Consider the following 15163-nt stretch of genomic DNA (forward strand, 5'->3'; position numbering starts at 1 on the left):
AATCTCAAGCAGGCTCCAGGTTCTGCGCTGTCAGCACAGAGCCCGATGCAGGGCTCAAACCCACAGACTGCGAGATCATGACCTGAGTCGAAGTTGGATGCTTAACTGACTGAGCCAATCAGGCACCCAAATATTACTCAAAATGTTAAATTGTCTGTGGTTCCAATGGGTTCATTTACTTATCATTTTCTTTTTTTTTAAACATTTTTAAATGTTTATTTGTGAGAGAGAGAGAAACAGAGACAAAGCATGAGTGGGGGAGGGGGACAGAGAGAAAGGGAGACACAGAATCTGAAGCAGGCTCCAGGCTCTGAGCTGTCAGCACAGAGCCCAACATGGTGATGGAATCCATGAACCACGAGATCATGACCTGAGCTGAAGTCAGACACTTAACCAACTGAACCACCCAGGTGCCCCTACATATCATTTTCTAAATTCCATAGACATTGGCAGGCTCTGGGAGTACATAATTTTGATGGGAGAAATATTTCCAGTATAACGTGGTAACTTCTATGACAGTGGTTTCACAAAGGTCAGGGGCCTGAGAAAACACAGAAAACTCATTTACTGCTAAACAGAATAGCGTGTAGATACAGTATGGTAAAGAATGTCAGGAAAAAAAATGTCTTTGAAGAGCTGACATCTAAAATGAAACTTAAAAGGATGAATACGTTATCAGTCAAGAAAGAAACTGAACATTCTAATCAAAGAGAACACCATGAACAAAGATTTAGAGCCATGGAAGAGTATGCTACAAGGAGGGAATTAGTACAGTTCAAAATTACTTAAATATATCTCAAGACAGGGGCGCCTGGGTGGCGCAGTCGGTTAAGCGTCCGGCTTCAGCCAGGTCACGATCTCGCGGTCCGTGAGTTCGAGCCCCGCGTCAGGCTCTGGGCTGATGGCTCAGAGCCTGGAGCCTGTTTCCGATTCTGTGTCTCCCTCTCTCTCTGCCCCTCCCCCATTCATGCTCTGTCTCTCTCTGTCCCAAAAATAAAAAAAAAAAAAAAAAAAAAAAAAAAAAAAACGTTGAAAAAAAAATTAAATATATCTCAAGACAAGGAGAGATGGGAAAGAAAGTGTCAAAACTGAAAATAATGTATAAAATTTTTCTTAAAGCTCAACTTATTCAGTTTATAGGATTTTATTTTAACCTTCTACTGATCACCTAGAAATAAAAAAAATCATTTATTGGTTTGAAAATCCTATAAATCTGGGACCACTACTCTGTATGATATGCAGCCCTAGAAAATTAAGCAGTTCAGTTTTTGGCTACTCCATCTTTTAGAGAAGTTTGATAATGTGAGGTCTCTTCATATTTTCCAGCTTCCCCAAAACACTGCTGTTATAAACACTGTTAAAACAGCAGCAGTTATTAAGGATAAAGTAACCAGAATATACTTTCACAACCACAAGCAAAATACCATTCTCATGGCATTTTCTCATGGTACTTTCTTTTGTCATTAAACTCTAAAATTAAAAAAAAACAAAACAACTTTTTACCTTGAAACAATGCAATAGGAGGCAGGGTATGGTTAAGTTTACAACCTTGCGATCATAATGAAATAGTTGTCCTGTTCACAATCTGAAAAGTTTGGCAAGCCTTTTCTCTTTTTCCAAAAACTGTGTCACAGTTATCTTTTTTCACTGTTTATCATGTTACTAGTTCATGAGGTCTGCTGTCCAACCAAAAGAAAATCTTACACTAGAGAATACTCCCACAATTATTTTATAACATCTCTTTTCAATTTGATAACCTCTATCCATACTCTAAGGACACTCACCTGTTTTACATTGTATCCTGCTTTTGCACTTGTTTCAATAAACATAACATTCAGCTCTTTGGCTTTCCTCTCTCCTTCCTCAATTGATACTTGCCTGTAAAACAAATTCAAAAGATAAATTCCTCTTTTTGCAAGATGGTATTGTAAAGAATATAAACAAGATTCTGAAAATAACTTTTCTTTTTGTTAAGTTTATTTATTTGAGAGAGACAGCACGAGTGGGGGATGGACAGAGAGAGAGCGAGACAGAGAATTACAAGCAGACTCCATGCCACAGCATGGAGCCTGATGTAGGGCTCGAACCCATGAAACTGCAAGGTCATAACTTGAGCTGAAACCAACAGCTGGATGCTTAACCAACTGAGCCACCAAGATGCCTATGAAAATAACTTCCCTCGTATGTGTGCTGGTTACACAGATAAGAATAGTTTGAAAATTCATCAAGCTGCAATACACTTAAAATTTGGGTACTTCTGTGTGTATGTTATACCTTAATAAAATTTTTTAAAAAGGCATTTTTTAATGATTTGCTTTTATTTGGCTGACCTCATCCTGTAATTTTTTTATTTTTAAAATCTTAATAGCCTGCTATTTTCTCTTAATATTAGATCATAAGCATTTAGTCTTATGATTAAAAACTTCATGTAAAATAATTTTTTATTACTGGACAATTTGTCAATTTGCTACTATAATTTATGTAACCACCCCCAAACTGTTAAAAATGCTAAAAATTTTTTTTTTCAAATTTCATACTACTGTGAAAAATGTTGCTAGAAATATCTTTGTGCATAATATTTTATGCACTGTGGATCTTTTCTTTAGCATAGATTTTGTGGATTTCTCTAAGTGGAGTCAAAAGGCATGTATATTAAATTCTCTTGATACATTTTATAGGGCATTTGGTGACACATTATAATTAGCAGCAATGTGTCTCAAATTGTAATATGTTCTTTAAGTACAAGATTATGTCACTTATCTTGGTGTTCCTAGTGCCTAGCTGGCATATAGATATGTAATAAATATGCAAATATTCTAATTAAATGGATCTAAAATATCAGCTGACAAACTCAGCTTCCTACAACACAGAAAACCAAAGCAATGCAAGAGAATTTCCACAAGCTCTCACATCTATCCACCAATCTATGTGTGTGTACCCTTATATTCTACTTCTAGTCCTGCTACTATGGAGGAAACTGTCCTTACTCCCCAAACTTCACCTTTGTACTAGATTCCACTCTCTTCTTGCCTACAAGATATTATTCTAGAAATTCTCCACTCTCTGTAAAAGTTAGGAAAGAAGAAAATGAGTATTCTTAAGCAAAGAGAACAGCACAGAAATTCTCTTATATAGCAATCCACCTGTTAATAATGTTTTACTACATCTGCTTGTTTTATCCTCTCATTTCTATGTATTTATGTATGTGTGTGTGTATGTGTGTGTGTGTGTATAAATTAAAAAAAAAACACACACTGGAGAGTAAGTTGACAATTTGCAGACCTTTAGCCCTAAATATATCAACAATGTGGGTTTTTTTTTAATGTTTACTTATTTTGAGAGAGTGGGGGAGGGAGAGAATCCCAAGCAGGCTCCGTGCTGTCAGCGCAGAGCCCAACATGGGGCTCAATCTCACATACCATGAGATCATGACCTGAACCAAAATCAAGAGTCAGATGCTTAACTGATTGAGCTATGTAGGTGTCCCAACAGTGTGCATTTCTTTAAAACACTTCTATCAGACGCCCTAAAATTTACTCTTTGGACCTCTTCTCTATTTATAATTACTCCCTTGGTGATCCCAGGCAGTATTATGGTTTTAAATACCCATCTACATGCTGATTAATCCCAAACTTATTTATCTAGCCTGGACTGCTGCTCTGAACTCCAGGCTCATATATCCAATTGCCTACCTGACATCTAATTACATATTAGAATATCTAATAGCAATTCTAAATTTAAAATGACCAAAATTGAAGTCATAATATTCCATCCTAAACCACCTCTTTATGAAGTGTCTCCCTATCTCAGTTAATGACAGTTAATCAGGCCAAGAATCTAGGCATCATTCTTGACACCCCATATTCTGTCCATCATTATGTATTCTATCCATTGCATGAGTGTATCTTCAACAGTTCTACCTTCAAAATGTATCTGAATTTGACCACTGATCACTACACATGCTACCAGTATCCTGGTCCAAGTCATCATCATTTCTTGCTTCGATTTCAGCCTGGATTACTCTCTTCACTTCTACTCTTACATATTTTCCACAGAGCAAACAGTGATTTATGAAAAGTTACTCTTTTGCTTGAATCCTCCAATTTTTTTTTTTTAATGTTTATTTCTGAGACAGAGAGAGACGGAGCATGAGTGGGGAGGGGCAGAGAGAGAGGGAGACACAGAATGTGAAGCAGGCTCCAGGCTCTGAGCTGTCAGCACAGAGCCTGATGCGGGGCTTGAACCCACAAACCATGAGATCATGACCTGAGCCGAAGTCAGTTGCTCAACTGACTGAGCCACCCAGGCACCCCATGAATCCTCCAATTTCATTCAGAGTCTTTACTTTGCCCTACTTGACCTGGTCTTTATTGTCTTTTTCAAAAACTATTATTTTTTAACCTCATTGCCTACTACACTTTCCATCATTCTCCTCACCAGCTATATACGATTCCTTGCTGTTCTTCAAATAAACTAAATGTATTCCCAACTCAAGGATTTTGCATTTTCTGGGCCATCAGCTTAGAACCTTTTCCTCCTCAGGATATCTGCATAGTTGACTCCCTTGCTTCCTTAGCATATTTACTCAAAACTCACCATTTTCTCAATGAAGTCTTCCATTTCTATTCCATCTAATATCTTAAACTCACACCTGACATTTCATATTTCTTTTCCCTGCTTTCCTTTGTACTTTTAGCATGTTATCATTATCAAACATACCATGCTTTTTTTTTTTTTTTTTTAACTATGTGTTTTTTTGACTTATTTATTTGCCTGGTTCATTTTCTGAAATAAAAGTTCCTTGAAGACTTGGCTTTTTTTGTTTACTATTCTACCCTAGAGTAGCATCTTCTGAAACATAAGTGGTACTCAATAAATACTTCTGAATGAATGATTATTATGAGTGAATGACTATCCTACATGTAAGGATTCCAGAGAAATTCTTCCTAGTTTTAAAACTAGGAGTCACCCTAATCAAATGGTTGAAGGTCAGCTATAGCAATGGTCCCAACTGTGGTCTGATTTTGTCGGAATCATGGGAATGCAAGCTGGTGCAGCCACTCTGGAAATCAGTATGGAGGTTCCTCAAAAAACTAAAAATAGAACTACCCTACGACCCAGCAATTGCACTAGTAGGCATTTATCCACGGGATACAGGTGTGCTGTTTCGAAGGGACACATGCACCCCCATGTTTATAGCAGCACTATCAACAATAGCCAAAGTATGGAAAGAGCCCAAATGTCCATCGATGGATGGATGGATAAAGAAAATGTGGTATACATATACAATAATTTTGTCAGAATCAGCTAGAAGATTCATTAAAATACAGATTTAAGGATACCATTCTAAACTCATTGAATCACAGCATCTAAAAGTAGGATCTAAAACCCCCAAATTTAACTGCTGAAACAACTACAGCACCGTAAGTTAACTAAAATTTAAATAAAACAAAAAACAAAAATTGAAAAAGCTGACCATGATCTTTATAGCCAGAATCTTAAAAGAGGGTCTAATGAGCCAATTTACCCACTGATTCTCAAAATTTAAACATCTGGGAATCACTGGGCTACAGGGGACAGAAAGTATTGAGCATCAGGGCACTTATTTTGAAACACTGAAACAGATATACTCTGGTCTTTTCTACAAGTTTTTACACACAACAAATGTAATTCTCAATGTGATAAAGACATTTATCTTTGAATCATTTTTATTAAAACTTTTTCTCCTAATTACCAAAGTAATTTTTAAAAAGGGCAATCATTAGGGGTTCCTGGGTGGCTCAGCTGGGTGATCACTGGACTTCGGCTCAGGTCATAGTCTTACAGTTCGTGAGCTCAAAACCTGCGTCAGGTTCTGGGCTGACAGTTCAAAGCCTGGAGCCTGCTTCAGATTCTGTGTCTCCCTCTCTCTCTGCCCTTCCTCCACTTGTTCTCTCTCTCTCTCTCAAAAATAAACGAACCTTTAAAAAAAAAGAAAGGGCACTCATTAACATTAGAGTCCTCCATAATCCTACTCCTTCTCAAAGATGTAGAGACAGTTAAGTCCCATGTATGCTTATACAGATTTATTCTAAAAAAAAAAAGAAAAAAAATATATATACATCTACCATCAATTTTCTTAAAAAATTTTTTTTAATGTTTATTTATTTTTGAGAGAGACAGAGACAGAATGCGAATGGGTTAGGGGCGGAGAGAGAGACACAGAATCCAAAGCAGGCTGCAGGCTCTGAGCTGTCAGCACAGAGCCTGACGCGGGGCTTGAACTCACGAGATCATGACCTGAGCCAAAGTCGGAAGCTCAACTGAAGTCGGAAGCTCAACAGACTAAGCCAACCAGGCACCCCTACCATCGATTTTTTTTTTTAACATAAAGAATATCATGCTATACATACTGATCAAATCATTTTTTAAGCTTCATGTGTTAGACATCAATAAATTCCTCTCATTCTTTTTAGTAGCTACGTGTACTTCATTTATAAAATGCTACTGCTACTGATGGACATTTAGATTGATTTTAATTTTTAATATTACAAATAATGTTGAAATAAACATTCTTTTTTTTTTTTTTTAATGTTTATTTATTCTTGAGAAAGAGAGCGTGAACAGGGGAGGGGCAGAGAGAGAGGGAGACACAGAATCTGAAACAGGCTCCAGGCTCTGAGCTGTCAGCACACAGCCCAACGTGGGGCTCGAACACACAAACTGTGAGATCATGACCTGAGCCGAAGTCAGACGCTTAACTGACTGAGCCACCCAGGCGCCCCTGAAATAAACATTCTTATATGTTCATTTTTTTCCCCACATTTGTGCAGGTGTATCTGTGCAATTACTGGAGGTGGGTTTGAGTCCATAAGTATTTTAAATTCTGATACTGTTAAACTGCTTCATCCCAATATATTAGTTACATTTTCAATATATGAAGAGTTCTTGTTTATTAAATTCTTGTCAATACTGTGTATTATCAATCTTCTGAATAACGGTTGATCTAACAGGTAAATATGATCTTCATATCGATAATATTCAGACTTAACCAATCTTTGTCTTTATGGCTTTAAGGTTTCATGTCATGATTCTAAGAAAAAATTTTTATTAAAAACAATATTTTTTATTTAATTTTTTTATGTTTATTTATTTTTGAGACAGAGAGAGACAGATCATGAGCAGGGGAGGGGCAGAGAGAGAGGGAGACACAGAATCCGAAGCAGGCTCCAGGCTCCGAGTTGTCAGCACAGAGCCTGACACAGGGCTCGAACTCACGAACCATGAGATCATGACCTGAGCCGAAGTCAGATGCTCAACCAACTGAGCTACCCAGGCTCCCCTTATTAAAAACAGTATTTTTTAATGTTTGTTTTTGAGACAGAGAGAGATAGAATGTGAGTGGGGGAGGGGCAAAGAGAGGAAGACACAGAATCTGAAGCAGGCTCCAGGCTCTGAGCTGTCAGTACAGAGCTCAATGTGGGGCTCAAACTATTGAACAGTGAGATCATGGCTTGAACCAAAGTCAGACACTTAACCCACTGAGCCACCCAGGCGCTCTTCATGTCATGCTTATAAAAGGTCACCCACTCACTACCAAAACATTTTTCTTCTAATTCTTTTTTAACAAACATTTAAATCTTTTACTCATTTTAAAATTAATTTAGTGGTTCAAAACCACACTCAGATATCACCTCACGCCAGTCAGAGTGGCCAAAATGAACAAATCAGGAGACTATAGATGCTGGAGAGGATGTGGAGAAACGGGAACCCTCTTGCACTGTTGGTGGGAATGCAAATTGGTGCAGCCGCTCTGGAAAGCAGTGTGGAGGTTCCTCAGAAAATTAAAAATAGACCTACCCTATGACCCAGCAATAGCACTGCTAGGAATTTATCCAAGGGACACAGGAGCACTGATGCATAGGGGCACTTGTACCCCAATGTTCATAGCAGCACTCTCAACAATAGCCAAATTATGGAAAGAGCCTAAATGTCCATCAACTGATGAATGGATAAAGAAATTGTGGTTTATATACACAATGGAGTACTACGTGGCAATGAGAAAAAATGAAATATGGCCTTTTGTAGCAACGTGGATGGAACTGGAGAGTGTGATGCTAAGTGAAATAAGCCATACAGAGAAAGACAGATACCATATGGTTTCACTCTTATGTGGATCCTGAGAAACTTAAGAGAAACCCATGGGGGAGGGGAACAAAAAAAAAAAAAGAGGTTAGAGTGGGAGAGAGCCAAAGCATAAGAGACTGTTGAGAACTGAGAACAAACTAAGGGTTGATGGGGGGTGGGAGGGAGGAGAGGGTGGGTGATGGGTACTGAGGAGGGCACCTTTTGGGATGAGCACTGGGTGTTGTATGGAAACCAATTTGACAATAAATTTCATATATAAATAAAAAAAAAAAGAAAAGAAAAAAAAAAAATAAAATTAATTTAGTGGAATGAACAAGGCTTTAATTTTTAAAAAATGTTAACAGTTGAAGGGTGATAGTCTGGCAAAAATTGCTGAGAAAGGCAGTAATTCCAAACCAATGGACATACATTACCTTGAAGAAAAAATTACTTCAAGTATAATTTTCTAGCATTTGTGTACTCAACTGAAATATTACATAATAAAATAAAAGATGATATACTCATCCATTTGGCTAACTCTACCTGTTAAAACAAAACAATTCAGATACACAATTTTTCTATTTAAAAATTAAAGTATTGGGGGGGTGGTGCTCAGTCAGTTAAGCATCCAATTCTTGATTTCAGCTCAGGTCATGATCTCACAGTTCATGGGATCAAGCCCTGCATTGGGCTCCATGATGACAGTGTGGAGCCTGCTTGGGATTTTCTCTCCCTCTTTCTCTCTGCCCCTCCCCTGCACACACGCGCACGCACTCTCTCTCTCTCTCAAAATAAACATTAAAAAAGAAAATAAAAGAACTAGAGACTCTCTACTAGAAGAATATATACCTATATCATCTTTAAATTCTCATAGTGTAGATAAATAAAATAGTGAAAATTTATGATGCCAATTGATGTCCAAACAATTATTTTCATAAAGGAAAGATGATTATACTCTGAGTTTACTTTTAAATCAAGAAAAACTTTTTTGTCACTGTACTGCCAATTCCAAATGAAGTACCATGGGAAGAAATGGGCTTAACATTTGCACAAGCCTTGGAACATATTGGATTTCTTTGCAACATTTTAATTAATAGTACAAATTCAATACCCGAATTTCAATATCCGTCTCATGAATAAACAAACAGCAATAGTAAAAGCTTCTACTATTAAGTGAAATGGTCAAGACTATTTAAAGCAGAAAGACTATCCAGTAGATTACTTAGGATGCTGAAGGCAGATATTCAAGCCATGGGCTCTACAGTGAATGTTAATAATTTTGCATCCTGTGACTTGAATATGGCTTTGCTCATTTGACTAAGGTATTACAATCAAGCTATTCAGTTCAACTACACAGTCTGGTTCAACCATACAACTTATAAAAAGAAAAGAAAAACTACACCACTGAATTATAATGAATATTTATAAGAAGTCTACCAAAAGAGTGTGCATTTAATCATTATGAATAATTTTTAAAGATAGGATTTGTTTCTTCAAACATTTTGTCCTTTAACAAAATACTGCTCATGTTTATGAGGCCTAAAAAATGCAAAATAGTTACCAGCTTCGTGTGTAAACAATCTTTGTTTCCCCCCACATGTAAACAATCTTGCACAAGAACTGTTTACACACGGGCTTACACAAAACAAAAAAACTCATTTTCCTTTAAGGAAATGTTCAATGTTTACATTTATATTTCAGGTTCTCACAATGAAGAAAAGGGGGGTATAAACTTAAGAATTAAACATGTCTCCTTTGAAAACAATTCTTTAGTAATAAAAATAATGGGTTGTTTAAGGAAGAAATCAAACATTTGATACACATACAAAATCACTCTATACCTCTTGTCAGCAAGATCTGTTTTATTTCCTACTAGCATGATGATAACATCACTTCCTCTTTCTGTTCTGACATCATCAATCCATTTTGTAGTTTGCTGGAATGAGTTAACATCTGGTATAGGAGGGTGGACAGAGAGATTAGTGTTACCGCAAAGTCTCCCCAAGTGACAGACTAAAAAAACAAAAATAAACGAAAACAAACCCTGGAAGTTGGAGGGGGGGTGGCACATTAGGACCCACTTTTAATGTGCCTGCAACATAACTCCATTTTATCTGAGTACAACTGTCAGTGACAAATCACAAAAATAAAGTCCTCAAGGTTCCTTTTATAGTATAAAAATTTTGAACATGACCAAATGAATGCAATGTACCATATATAATAAAAATTTAAAAAAAAAAGGCGTTTTAAAATTTACGGACAGCTACGGCAGATAACATGGTGTCACATTGCCACAACGTTTTTTTGATTACTTACACATACCCAACATGACAAAGAAAGCATCTCCAAAAGTATGTCAGCCAGTAAATCCCAACACATCCAGAAAATTTGTAAAGCTTTAAATAGCTTTAAACACCACTGTTTGCACAGCTTGTTCAGTTTGTGATCACTTTAACTTGAAGTTTATTAGTTTAATGCACCAGAATCACTTGTAACAAAATCCATCTTTCCTAGCACCCAATTCTAAGTAGAATACTTAAACACTTTTTATAGCAGCTCCAGAAAACAGTTTACTAATATTTTAATCACATGTGCATTTTTAAAGAAAAAGACACCAGGTTTCACTTGATTTGGTTAAAGTAAGCACAAACATTTTAAAGCTGCAAAACTTGTCAATGCACAATGAACATACATTGTTTTAAACAAGTAGCAACCCAAAGTAAAGCTTCAAGAAAAGAAAGATTGCATATAGCACATACCCCACCCCCACCAAAGGTCTCTGAATGCAAACTTATAACTTATAATTCTGCCATTGCAATTATTAAGTAGGTATGACTTCTAGCAGATATACAAAAATGTATAGTATCACTAACGCAAATCAATAGTTTGTATATGCAACACTCTTTTTGAAATAAGTCTAAAATGTGACACTATTCTGGTTTTCCTACAAATTATGGACTACTATATGGAATGATGGCTTAACATTGCCTGATATATATAATAAACCAATTTACAAAGACAATTTTAATCAGAGAGCATTTCCCTGTCAGTCACCATGTTCTGTGGGAAATTTACAGGCACTTAAAATGCCAAAGACATTATTCAGTCTTTAGGGAAAAGAAAAAGGAAGATCATCACTTGTTTTAGTCTCCTATTTAAAATTTCTTTTTGGAGAGAAATGAAAGTGTAATTTGTTAGCAAAAAAAGTCAGTCACAGAATCCAGATGTGATTCAAATGAAAATGATTAATAGAAAACTGCACATTACATGTTTTCTCTGCCTTCTCTAGAGAGAGGATGGCTGGAAGTGGAAAGCAGAGAAAAGGTGGCTAGCAGAAGCTTTTAATAGCCTCAACAGAGAGCCTTGGAGAATCTGAAAACTTTGGCAAGAGGCTTAAATGCAGATTATTTTATTTTAGAGAAATCTGAGATCAAGTTAAATGAAAAAGGAGACATTCTTCCAACCATAATTATGGTGTGACTTAGGGATAACAGGATACTAAGAAAGCCTTGGAGAGAATTCATGATTAGATCTGAAGGAAAATTTCCATGGCAAAAAAACCTGGCACAGTGGAAATAAAGCATATTGGTACAAACACAAAAGCAAATATTTCTGACCTAGCTGGTCTATAAGGTTTGCTATGACAAAACTCATTTTTACATGCTAGTATAGAAAACAAGCACAAGACAAGAACATGCATGCAGCTAAGCTAAAGGTTGAAAGAAGATTAGAAATGCATAATTCCCCCCACTCACTTGTGATATCATAAACAACAACTGCCACAGTGGAGTCACGAATGTAGCTAGGAATCAAGCTCCTGAACCGCTCTTGACCTGCTGTGTCCCATAATTGCAATCGTACCTAACAACAAAATCAGTCAAACAAGCAAGAAAAATAAGAAAGGTCAACCCGTTGCAAAATACCTACTTGTGATATCGTAAACTACTACGGCTGCAGCAGAATCACGGATGTAACTGGGAATGAGGCTACGGAAACGTTCCTGACCCGCAGTATCCCACAGCTGCAGCCTGATCTGTGGGATGGGAAAAAATAAATAAAAAAAAAAAAAAAAACCAAACTCATACTAAAAAGAAAAAAGAAATAATGTTTTTAAAGGGGAGAAGGTGGGAAGGAGGTAAAAAGTAGACTCATGCAAAAGGTTGCAGGGATGAGAAGAATGAAAATAACACAAAACTCCTTTCCTTTTTCAAAAGAGAATAGTATTAAAAATTTGCTCTGAAGGTACAGGACTTAAAAATGGCAATACGGGAATATTTCACAGAATCAGAAATACAGCTCCCTTTTTTTCACTCCCTATAACCTCTCTTTGAATCTTATGCCTTCCAGACAGCAAAAAGTAGATTCTGTTGACGTTCAGTGAGCATAAAAGGGAAAAATGAAAGTAAATGTCAACAAGCAGCCCTGGCTATCAGAGTAAAGGAGTGAATGCTTCTCTGAAAGCCTCTCTGAAGTTAAAAGCATCTCTTTTCTATTGAGTCCAGAAATTGGGTCTTTGACTACTGTGCTTATGTTTCTCCCACATGTTTCTTCCCAGAACACTGTACATAACCCAACAAAAAAGGAAAAATATCTTTTTGCAACTCTACATAAAAATTTCTTTATTTTCTTACTTTTTCACATCTACATTTGAGGGAGAAAAGCCTGAAAACAAGTAGTACTGTACTATTACAAAGCAATTTCTAAGCTTTCAAAATTTAAGAAATGGCATGCTAAACATTAAAACATAAAAGAAAAACCCACACACTTCTAGGAAATAATATTAGAAACACAATAATGTTTTTTTGGGTCTAGGTCCTGAAATAATGCATTTAAGACAGTCACTGCTTAGTTGATAGGAATCTCTTCCAGAGACAATAGGCTGGAATACACTGTGCTTAAAGGGAGCATTCCAAAAGACAGGTGTCTAAATCCAACAAATAAATACATATTACTTCTTCTATTCACAGTCACTTTGGTATACATCATATTCTGACAAATTAAATCTCGAAATTCACAAATGATGTGATATTCAAATGAAATATTTCTGAATGCTTCAAGAGTAGCACTCAAAAAGTCTTTAGCAGCTCTAATTTCTTGATGAAAATACTCTTCATTATCTCAATGCTATCTGTTATCATTTTTCCAAATCAGGATGACATATTTTATTTAGCAAGCCTAGGGCCTTCAGGGCTTTCCAATAACTTGGCCTTCTCTCCCCTTTGCATTTTACTTGGGGATTAAGTCAGAATGCTAAGTACTACCACTCTGTAATAACAGTTTTTCTCAAAGCTTATACACTAACTCTGTCAACTTTACTAAGAACTTCTTACGATGACAATTACTGATTACAGCTTTGATCACAGTTTTCTATCCTGGAGTGCTGCAGAAAATTGCACACGGAAAACATTACTCACTGTTCGATCCTCCAAGTACATTGTTTTTGATAAAAAGTCAATACCAATTGTTGCCTGTAAAACAAAAAAATTAAATAATAATAATAGTTTAATGGCAGTCAGCAGTTTAGGGTTCAAATGATAATTATGACTTCTATAATTAGAAGAAATAATTAATAAACATATCACAGCTAAGTATAAATGACCAAAATTTTTAGTGATAATGGCTTCCACCACTGAACATGTGCTGTGTAGTAAGGGATTCTTTAAGGACCTTTACATGACCATCTCTAATCCTCATACATCTCTGCAAGGGTAGCTATTGTCAACCCTATTTTAATCTTTTATAGTTAATAATATTGGGGTTCAGAGAAGTTAAAAAACTTGTCTAGGGAAACAAAGCTTTTGCTATGGAGCTGAGAGTAAAAGCCCAGCTTTTTCCAATATATAAAGGTACAGAGATTTTCCACATACCCCCTACCCCCACATATGCATAAAACCTCCTACTATCAACATCCCCCACCAAAGCAGTACCATTGTTACAGCTGATGAACCTACTGACACTGATTTTATACATATACATAAGTATATATAAAATATAAACATTATATATTATACAAATAAATAATGTATATAAAATATATAAACTTAAAATTATATATACATATAATTACACGCACATATATATATATACATATATATAATTTCTTTTAAGTTTATTTATATATTTTGAGATAGAAAGCACAAATGCGCCAGGGAAGGGGGGATGGGCGGCAGAGAGAGAGAGAGAGAGAGAGAGAGAGAGAGAATGAGAGAATGAATCCCAAGCAGACTCTGCACTGTCAGAGCAGAGCCTGATGTGGGACTCAAACACACAAACCATGAAATCATGACCTGAGCCTAAGTAGGACACTTAAAAGACTGAGCCACCCAGGCGTCCCTGACACTCATGTATTTTTTAAGACAGATTTTACTTCTAAATTGTGGTAAAATATGTATCATAAAATGTGACATTTTGACCATGTTAAGTGTACAATTCCACGGCAGTGATTGCATCCACAATGATGTACCACTGTCAACACTATCTGTTTCTAACACTTTTTTATAACCCCAAACAAAAACTCTGTGCCCATTAAGCAATAACTTATTATAATGTATGGATATACCAAAATTTCTTTATCCGTTCATCTACTGTCGGACATGGGTTGTTTTCATCCTTTGGCTACTGTGAGTTCCTATTTTCAATTCCTCAGTATATACTTAACAGTGGAATTGCTAAGCCATATGATAATTCTATTTAAACTTTGTGAGGAAATGCTAGACTGTCTTCCCACAGTAGTAGCATCATTTTAAATTTCCAATAGCAATGTATGAAGACTCCAATGTTTCCACATCCTTGTCAGCATCTGTTAGTTTCTCTTTTTAAATATATAATACTCAACCTAGAAGGTAGGAAATGGAATCTTTTTGTGGTTTTGATTAACAGTTCTCTACTGACTAATAATGTTGAGCATCTTTTCATGTGCTTACTGGTCATATGTACATCCTCTCTGAAGAAATGTCTATTCAAGTCCCTTGCCCATTTTTATTTTTTTAATTTTTTTTTTTTTACATTTATTTATTTTTGAGAGACAGAGCACAAGTGGAAGAGGGGCAGAGAGAGA

General features: G+C 36.2%; 1 protein-coding gene across 2 annotated transcripts in view; it reads right to left on the bottom strand.

The window, feature by feature from the left end:
- The window catches only part of RAB6A (RAB6A, member RAS oncogene family), an 86084-nt gene that overhangs the window by 19430 nt on the left and 51491 nt on the right, over window positions 1-15163 (bottom strand). The window contains exons 3-6 of one of the 2 annotated variants that reach the window (XM_025928953.2): window positions 13521-13574; window positions 12034-12139; window positions 9948-10059; window positions 1785-1878 (exon numbers count right to left, since the gene is read on the bottom strand). In XM_025928953.2, the coding sequence (XP_025784738.1) occupies window positions 1785-1878; window positions 9948-10059; window positions 12034-12139; window positions 13521-13574 (366 nt within the window). Of the gene's footprint in view, window positions 1-1784; window positions 1879-9947; window positions 10060-11861; window positions 11968-12033; window positions 12140-13520; window positions 13575-15163 lie in introns of both variants that reach the window. The other variant, XM_025928954.2, reaches the window with a different exon arrangement.

This window comes from Puma concolor, chromosome D1 (genome assembly GCF_028749965.1).
Source record: "Puma concolor isolate L17-30 chromosome D1, mPumCon1.1.hap2, whole genome shotgun sequence".
NCBI classification, from domain to species: Eukaryota; Metazoa; Chordata; class Mammalia; order Carnivora; family Felidae; genus Puma; species Puma concolor.